General features: G+C 31.9%; 1 protein-coding gene across 1 annotated transcript; it reads left to right on the forward strand.

The window, feature by feature from the left end:
• Positions 1-8,591: 8,591 nt before the first annotated feature.
• LOC102025899 (olfactory receptor 51G2-like) lies at positions 8,592-9,545 on the forward strand. The gene has a single exon (XM_005380070.1). It carries the CDS (start codon positions 8,592-8,594, stop codon positions 9,543-9,545), a length of 954 nt encoding a protein of 317 aa, XP_005380127.1.
• The last annotated feature ends 693 nt before the right edge of the window (positions 9,546-10,238 follow it).

Here is a 10,238-nt window from a genome sequence, read left to right on the forward strand (position 1 = left end):
ATTTCATTTATATTTACTATTCCAACATTTGTTCAAAACCCAGCTCTCATTCTTGGTGTTCACAGTAACTGTAATATTGAGGTAAGTTTCCTATTTGATTTTATTTATTATTATTATTAAAGAAAACTTTTTAAAGCAATCTTTCCATACTCAAATGGATTAGAAAACTTTCCACCGGTAAAGAGTTTATTTATTAATAGAAACACTTTGTCTTTGTCTTAGTCATCACTGAAAAATTAAGTAGGTATAAAATAATGATTTCATATGGAAGATGGCAGATAGAAGAAGTCTCTCTGAGCAGTCCAACATCACTGGACTAACATCAGAAGCTCTCCACCATACAACAAGGATATATTTTACTTTGAATATTTTACTTTGAATGACCATCTAACAACTTCTTGGAACTTTTCCTCAGTTTTGCCTCTTTTTGCCATGAGAGTCTTGTGTGAGAGAAAATTCTTCTCCAAAATTCCATCTTGTGGGAGTTAAATATGTTTGTGATTTTGTGATGTAGATAGCTAGCAATTGTAGTAGAGAACCAGTTTGGAACGTAGAAACAATTTACCCATGTATGACCAAACAGTCATTGGCTTGTCTCTCTCCATGTGTATATCCACTCTGACAGACTCTCATATCTTAATTGTAGTACACCATGACTCTAATTCATGAGCGTAAAATTTCAAATAACATAAGTATAGGAAACATTAGCCCCTTTTTGAGACTTTCAGTATAGTAAGATTTCTCTGTTTGAGACTTGCTTAAGAATAAAAAGGAAGAAATACATGACCTTTTGTCTTTCATAAAGAAGTTTCTACAACAAATCTTAATAGAATAATTAATAAATAGAATAGGATAATCAATACCTTTGATTGGTTATCACTTTACAGAAGCATTTGAAGAGTATGTGTAAATATTATTCCAGTACTCCCAAGTCTGTACTTATCAATTTTTTTATTGGTAGAGAATTCAGTTGGAAAAAATGATGTAATAAAGCAAGTGGAATGATACTATAAAGGCTACATAAATTTATAATTGCAAAGTACCAGAGATTTTAGAAAAGCATTGCTGTTAGATATGTTCAAATAAAGGGTATCCCCCTAAGTGTCCTGTGGTAATGCATTAAATCCATTGCTGGAAAAAGGAAAAAGATTAATCAATAGTGCAATTTGTACATAAGACCTTTTTTCACATTCAAGAGTGACTTCAAAAGCAAATGTAATTTCAGGTCAATCATCAAATTTGTGCATTGCTCTGGTCCAAAAGAGAACATAAATAATAAGCAAATTATAGACAGTGTTTAATACCTAGACAGAAAAAAAGTTCAAGGCCCCAGATAGATGAAAATGTTATAATAAATATAAAAAATATATTTAACATTTGATCTCCTAGAAATTGAGCATAGAATGACAGTGATAAGAATCTGGAGAGAGTGGGAGAAAAGTTGCTTGATTGGTTCCAAGTTAGAAAATGTTCCTATGTATTGCTGCATAGTCATGTGAATATAGATGATAATGTACTTCATACTTTAAAAAGAATAAAGATTTTAAATGTTTTAAAAATAGGCAAATGATATGCATGTGAGGAGAGAGATATGTTTAGCCTGATTTAAACTTTCTTCACTATATATATGTATTGAAATGTCATAATGCACCCCATTAATATCTATAATGTTAATTTTTATGTAAAAGTTGAAATAAATTTAACTTAATATAAATATTATGTTATAAAAGATGATTATGCATATTATAGAAATAATATGAAAAGGCTTAAAGTATTTTTTTGGATTTCAAAATACTTTATATTACTCTAAAACACTATGTATTGGTTACATAATAGATATAGAGATAAATATATAAATATTTTAAAATCTGTCATATGTAGTCACTTGATTTCTGAAAAAGTCATTATAATTTGATATAAGTGCTGTCATTTTCATAATTAAATGCAGATCATACACAGAGATACAAAACCTAAAACTATGGCTTCTAGAAAAATATAGAAATTAATTGTTACTTTGAATAAGGACATATTTTCTTAGCTGTGATACAAAAATCATAAACCCGAAAAAAGAAAAAATAACAAAATTTGCTTCCACAAGTTAAAACTGCATTTTGAATGATAACAGTTAAGAAAACGAGTGACAATTCACAGACTGAAATGAAATATTTTCTCATGACATTTTTAAAAAAGACCTTGATAGAGCATGTGACGAATTTTTACAACTGAAGAATAAGAAAATAAACTGAAAGAACTGGCAAACTGTTTAACAGTTACTTTATGAAAGAAAATATACTAAGAGAAAATATGATATGAAAAATTTCAACATGATTAGTCATTAAGTAAATGAGAATAAAATCATGATATATCTCTATGTCATTATACAGACATTAATAGGACACTATCAGGTCTCAGAAAAATTTGGAGAAATTTTCATACTCATGTGTGTAATGAAAAATGTGATATCTTAACTGACATTGCAATTCCACTCACAGGTATTCAACCAACTAAAATAAGGACATGTTCACACCTGTATGTATTACCTCAGTGTTCGGCCTATATTTTGAATTTCCAAAACTCATTCTATATATCCTTCAAGTGATAAATGGATAAATAAATAATAGTGTAGTCACAGGTCATAATAGTAGTTAGGCTAATTATCAAGTAACAAATATCAATTGTTATCCAAGCAATTATATGGATAAATCTCAAAAGTGTACACTTATTTAACAGTATCAATATATTATATGATTATTAGTATGATGTTTTTTGAAAGCTAAATCTTTGGGGTCAGAAATCAAAAATACTGTTACAAGAAAGATTTGCCTTTATAGCAGCACAGAAAATTTCTGGACTATTTAAAATGTCTACATTGTTATTTTAGTGGTCTTTATGTGAAGATATATATGTAAAAAAATCACACAACAGTGCAACTTAAAATGGTTAGATTTAGCACATTTCATTATAATTCAAAACTAATCACTGGAAAAAAATAGTTTACTATCTAGTATTTTCCAGAATAATCTTAGAAGCAAAATATTTTGTCACGGTAGAGATACAATTAGATCAAAGATGTAAAGAGAAGAAATAATTTCAAGGTGTACTCTGTTTACAAGCTTGGATTCAATAGTGTTCTTTAATCAATACCTATACTAAATAATAGCTTCTGAAAAATTATTTTGTCTGTATTTCACAATATAAAAGTACACATGAATTAGAACTACTTCAAAAATATATTTGAATGCCTGAAAATGTCTGGCTTGGCAAATTATAAAGTAAAATGTAGAAATGTTTAACAACATATTTTCAAAAGTTATCATCATAACTGATAATAAATATAATAATACAAATTAAATGAATATCAGTGCACATATTTTGTCTAGCATGTTAGAATATTTTAAAGATTAGCATTTGTGAAAGGAAAGCAGAAAATCTTACTCCTTTGTGGATACAAATTTATTCAACATTTTTGAAAGGATATTTGGCATCAGTTAAATATGAAAATAAATATACTTTCGTTCAGCAAATTAACTTGAACTTTTTATGGAAGTACTCTGGCAAGTACCCAAAATATGAACACTCAGAATCACTAAAGGAATATTTAATTCTTTATATTAAATCATTATTCTACCAGCTATGTATTATAAAGCAGCTTTTTAAAACTCAGAGGGCTATTTTTGCTACTGTCATCAGAAAATGTTGTTGATAAATTCTTTAGAGGAGGAAACGTAAGATGTAGAATAATAATTCAGTAACATGTACCAAATTAAGTTAATGTAATTTATTTTAAATTTAGAAAGATAGCTTATTTATTTTACCTAGGAGTGGTCTGGTATGTTTATTCCAAAATTGGTGAAAAGGGTCTGTGTATTTAAGTGTTGATAATATATAAGTACATATTTGTAATAAAATTCTTTGAATTACTTTACCTGTCAAATAACTAAAAATTGTAAACAACTGGTTTTATCTTGGTATAGCTCCTATTATGCTTTCATTTGTTTTTCATTGAATAAAGTAAAAATGGATGAGATCAACAGCATCTGATGAAATGATCATTGTTTTCCTCTCCAGTACAGGACACCCTAAAACTTACAAAATCTAAGAGATACTACTTTCTTTGTCAGGGCTCTGGGGCAGATAGTAAATTTAATATTTTTTGGCTAGGGTATTCGGGAACCCCCAAGGCTTTCTAAACCTCAGTAGAGCTCTTGAGGCACTCAGGAGACCTCTCCTGTAGTTGTGTAACACACTCTCAAAGCCTAGAAATAGACTTCTCCTCACTGAGCTGTGACGCTCAGGGACTTGCAGGGAAGGACAATCTGCAAACAGATACTTCTGAAAGTGAAAGGCCATTCATTGCACAGTGAGCGAACTATTCCAGAGATAAGTAAGATCAAATGACATCTTAATCTTAAGAAAGCCCATTCAAGCAAACTGATATGAAAGTAACTAATGAATAGCAAAATTAAAATACAAAATTAAAAAAATAATAACTAGTTTCCCAGTCTAAGGGGATTAACACAATAAATAGTGTTGCTGAGTTAGAATATGTGTGATCTGAAGATGTTTTATGTCAAATACTGCATTTGATAAGTAAAGTGATTTTAAAGTTAAATTATTGATTTATCTGCTTTATCTAAGTACTATTTCTTGTATTCATCAACAGTGTATTTAAACATTATTTATTAGTTGTATATTTCTATTTGGTTTAAAAAGTTGAATTTATAACTCTAGATTTCTTAATTTCATGACTGTGTTTTTTGTTACAATAGCCTTTCCCTGAGTCCTGAAGCTAGTCTCTCATGAATATAACCCACAAACCTGCAGACAAAATATGCTTTTGCAAAGTTAACTCGCTTATATCAAAGCCATTCTTAAAAAGTTTGCATAAAAGAATATAATATTCTGGCTAGAATTTGAGAAGGAAGTGTCAACACACATTTATATTCAAATACCATGAATTCAGTGTTGATATATTATTTAGATGTATTATATAAGCTATAAAAAACAATTACTCTAGTTGTCTTTATAATTTCAAGTACGAGGTTCCAGTAATTATGTACCAAATTCACCACTGGAATACCAAGAAAAGCCAGGTATCATGTGTTCCTTAATTACTTTTTCATAAAAACTTATTTCTTTTTTCCTTCCTTCTGTTATTTCTCTCCATTTCTCAGGTCACTCCTCTTGCTGGTTCTATTTCTGTTTTTTCTTTTATCCAACAAAATTTAAACTACTCTCAGTCACTGGAACTGATAAAATGCATGATCTTACATTTTTATAGTGCTTTCAAAATATAAATACTACATTAAAGGGATTACAGAGACAGACCCATACATTTATATACAAACTCATTCATATAAACAATTTATTGCAAATATTATTACCTTATGCAAATAATTTTAATGGAATAATACATATAATTTTAATATATAGTCTTGAGCAACACAAACTAATATATTTTATTGTGCTATAGAAGTGTTTTTTATATTTTCTATGATTAGTTTTCTTTTATAATGAAATAAATATGGGATTGTATTTTATAATGCCTACATTTCATTTATGCATAGATTTATATTGAATTGAGAATTATGAAATTTCAGAAGAAAACAGTAATTGATTAACTGTTAGGCAGTTTTCTAAGTGTTATTTTTGTTCTATCATCTCACAGAATTTGTCTTTGGAGCAATATTTAAATACAGTGCCATTATTACAAATTTATAAAAGAAAACTGGGGGACTGGGGATTTAGCTCAGTGGCACAGTGCCTGCCTGAAAAGCACAAGGTCGTGGGTTCGGTTCCCAGTACCAGAAAAAAAATAAAGAAAAGAAAAGAAAAGAAAACTGGGAATCAGTAAAATCAAATAGTTACTCCAACCATTAATTAAGTCAATCATGGGCATATAAAATTCGTTTATCATAAAACCTATTTTTGGAGGGAAAAATCTCTAAGAAATCAAAAGGAGTAAAATTTCAAATATTTGCCCTCTAGTTGATAGGGAAGAAAGAATACAAATTTCAAAACTTTTTGAGTGAAATGATAGAGATGTATCAAGGAATCTTCAGAATAAAGTTTGTTTAATTCTGTGTTAATTGCTAAGTGAAAACTCTCAGGTAGAAATATTATCTGTGATTAATTAAAGGTTAATTAAAGACTGAACAGAAATGCACTTTATCTGAAAGACACAGGGAAAATTAAATGACCTAGTCAGAGTGACCGGCATAAAAACATACATTGGGCCAGTGGTACACCTCAGAGGAGCAAACAACTGCCTGGCAAGCACAAGATCCTGTGTTTGATTCCTGGTACCAAAAAACAAAGACAAAAACAAAAACAAAAAAAGACATAGACTTATAAAGAGAGATCTCCAAAATATATGAACAGTGTGTTTATTGAGAAATACTTGAGAGAGATTTCAGAAGAGAAATTATTAGAGTTCATGCTGAAATATCAAAGATTACGGTAGAGAATTATGGTGAGATTTATTAAAATGAGCTCTACCTAAATAGGGTTTATTCTTAATGATTCCTTTTTACAACTCTAGGGAGTGTAAGATTAGCATTCTCATTTTCATCATAAGGAAGTAGATGCAGAGAGAGGATTTAATTAAAACAAACTGCTAGTAATGGGTAAGGAAGTAATTCAAACCCTGTCAGTCTGGTTCCTCACCTTATGTTCCTCATAACCACACTATCAACAAAGTGAAAAAAATAAGCATTAAATGGATGATTGATTCACTGATAATATTTCTGAAGGAAACACAAGAAAAAGTTAAGGTTGGAAAGGGCTCAATGAATCCTTATGCTAAGGGCATATATTTGAATTCCCTGTGAAGCATCTGGATTGACATACATATGGTTCAGTTAAATATACATACACTCAGGAAAGGTCATCCAGGGAAGAAGGAGGATTTGAAACTTAAGACACTTGTGAGAGCTGAAATTGTCTAAATATCTTAAATAGATTAGAAGAGAGCCAGTAGAGAACAAGGAACTCAAAAAGAAATATAGAATGTATACTTGTTTGTTCAAAGGAAGCTTTAAATTTGTGAGAGGGAGAATATGTATATAGAGAGTTAGGGCTCTTTGAAATGTGGAAAATACATTCAAAGACAGTGTGTAAACAAAAACCTCCATGAAGCCATAAAACATTATTTTCTTGTTTTTTTATTTTAAAAGTTAAAAAACTGACAATGAAGACAAAATCAAAACAACACAAAAACAAAAAAAAATGACACATGAACTCAAGACAAAATGATAGAAATTTACAGTGCTTGCTAAATTACATACTGTTATCTTCAACAAAGATGCTCAGTCCATTAGACATAAGGATGTAGGATTGATCAAACAAAGACAGTAAAAAGTAAAAAACAATAAAAATAATTTTGAAAAGCATTGAAAATGATGCAGAGCTTCACCATACAAAATGATAGGAGTTTAACAATAGTTCTTATACTGCACATTCTTTCCAGATCAATTACCAAATTCAAATGTGCAAAATTGGTCTTATTTTTAATGTTCTATGTGTCATATACAAAGTTTGGAATTCACTTGTATTTCTATAATTTCTCCTAATGAGAATCAAGTTATTTCATAAATTTGAGTGCCATTTCCTCTATGAATACATTGAAAAGGAGAAGTGAAAGAGGATGTCCAGAAAATATGTGCTATAATGAGTGCAGATTCAGTATTATTAAGAAGTCATGGAACAGATAAATATTTATTTTTGGTCAGTTTTATTGGGTTATTACTTACATACAATAAAATATATGAATTTTATCTGGATACTGTAGTATAAACCTGTAATCCCAGCCCTATGAGAGGCTGAAGTAAGAGTACTGCAATCCTCTCTACAAGAAAATGTAAATTTTAAGAGTAAATTTTGATGTTATTTTAAAATCATATAAAGTCATAGCACCAATCGTGGTATGAAACGAAGTTATCTAACTAAAGTCTCTTCCAGTTCACTTGTTATTTATCTCTTCAAGCTCCTTACCAGCCTTCTGATCGACCTTCCATCGCGATGACTTTCACTTGTCCAGTGTAAATGAAATCTTACAGCATTTGATTTTTTGTATTTGTCTTCTCTCATACAGCATGTAAGTAATGCATCATGTTGTTATATCCCTTTCTACTTTTTAAATTAAATTACATAGATCATACATCATTTATCTATTAACTCACGTTATTGTGGTTCTTTCTAGTTTTTTTCTTACTATCATAAATAAAGCTCTTGGATTTGCTTTGTATGAATATATATGTGGGCATGTGTCTTTATTTCTTTTCAGTAAATCCTTTGGACAGGAGTCACTAGGTAAAAGTAACTGTATATGTGTACACTGTAAAAGAAATTGCCAAAATGTCTTCCAAAGAGACTGCACAATTTTGTTTACTATTGGCACAGTAGGATAATTCTTGCTTTTCTGCATCATCACCAACAAAATTTAGTATTCAATTTTCAGTTCTTCCTGTCTCAGTTTTGCAATCCCATGCATAAACAAGCTCCTTCTAATTTGGTTTCTGCCTTCCCTGACACACGATTTCTTTTTTGCAGTTTTGAAACGTTCTGGGCTGCAGTCTTACCTACATCTCACCATGCTGGCTCTTAATGACACTTCTACTTGGCCCACTTTTTCCTTTATTGGTATTCCTGGTCTGGAGGCTGCACATATGTGGATCTCCATCCCCTTCTGTCTCTTGTACCTGATGGCTCTAGGGGGTAATGTTCTACTTCTCATCCTAGTTAGAGTGGAACAGAATCTTCACGAACCCCAGTTCTATTTTCTGGCCATGCTAGCACTCACTGACCTTGGTCTTTCATTGTCAACGATGCCAAGTGTCTTGGCAATCTTCTGGTTTGATGTCCACCACATTGGCCTTAATGCCTGCCTGACCCAAATGTTCTTCATCCACACCCTTTCCTCAGTAGAGTCAGGTGTCCTGGTGGCCATGGCTTTTGATCGCTTGGTTGCCATCTGTGCTCCACTTAACTACGCCAGAATCTTGACCCACTGCACTGTTGCCTGCCTTAGTGGGGCTGCCCTCATACGAGGTGCCGCTCTACTGGCCCCTCTGCCCTTTTTTCTCAGGGCCTTTCCTTTCTGCGGGACTAATATTCTCTCACACTCCTATTGCTACTACCCAGATATGTTAAGCCTGGCCTGTGGGGATGTTACTTTCAGCAGTGTCTACGGACTGGCCTGTGTATTCTGCACATTTGCAGTGGATGTTGTCTTCATCCTTGTTACCTACATGAAGATCCTGGGCACTGTCATGAAACTGGGCATCCAAGACAGAAACTGGAAATCACTGCAAACCTGTGCCTGTCACCTGTGCACAGTGCTTGTGTTTTACCTGCCCCTCATCAGCCTTGCAGTACTGCACCGTTACACCCAGGAGACCTCCCCCATTCTATACACCACCATGAGCAACGCCTATCTCCTCATGACACCGCTGCTAAACCCTCTTGTCTACAGCCTCAAATCCAAGCAGATCCAAGCTGCCCTGCGAAAGAGATTTTGTGTTCAACGTGTTGTGGCTGGGGAATGATATTTTCTCTGTATCAGAAGAGGAAATCATTGAAAAACCAATGTTATTCAGAAGCTTTTATCTGCCAAATAGTATGCTAGGCACCATGAATTCAAACATGAAAAAAAACACACACAGGTTTTTCCCCTTTTAGGGGGAATTAAACTGGGAGTGATGATACATGCCTATCATCCCAGCACCCCGGGAGGTTGAAGAAGTAAAATCACAAATGAAAACTCAGCCTGGGTAATTTAGTGATTTAATGAGACACTTCTCAAAATAAAAGATGAAATGACCTGGGGAACGTCACTTAGTGTAAAGCCTTTGGGTTCAGTGTTCAGTACTGCAAATGATAATGGGGGGATTAAAGTTAAAAAGACAGAGAGAATGCTTCAATAAATGATTGTAACTGCATTCATGGATGATAGTTGGTAGGAAAAAGAAGAAATGGCAATAGAAACCCAATTTTAACATGTAGTATATGTTATGAATAAAAATTAAATCAGTGCTAAATTAAGGGGTCTAACTCTGAACAGCAAATGATTAATTAATTGCTAGTAATATAGAGAAACCAAGATGTCACATGATTTTTAATTACCAGTGATGCTTAAGTTGAGGCATTAAAATTTTAAGGAGAATGATGAATTTATGACTGTTTGATATTGATTGATGTTCTAAGTACCGTAATGATAAGTAAAAGATTAAAGAACTGTC

Source organism: Chinchilla lanigera, unplaced genomic scaffold, assembly GCF_000276665.1.
Source record: "Chinchilla lanigera isolate Chin_1 unplaced genomic scaffold, ChiLan1.0 scaffold00013, whole genome shotgun sequence".
Classification (NCBI taxonomy): domain Eukaryota; kingdom Metazoa; phylum Chordata; class Mammalia; order Rodentia; family Chinchillidae; genus Chinchilla; species Chinchilla lanigera.

Bases quoted from the DNA above. Each gene is read 5' to 3' on its own strand.
- LOC102025899 (XM_005380070.1), top strand. From the start codon at position 8,592: ATGCTGGCTCTTAATGACACTTCTACTTGGCCCACTTTTTCCTTTATT.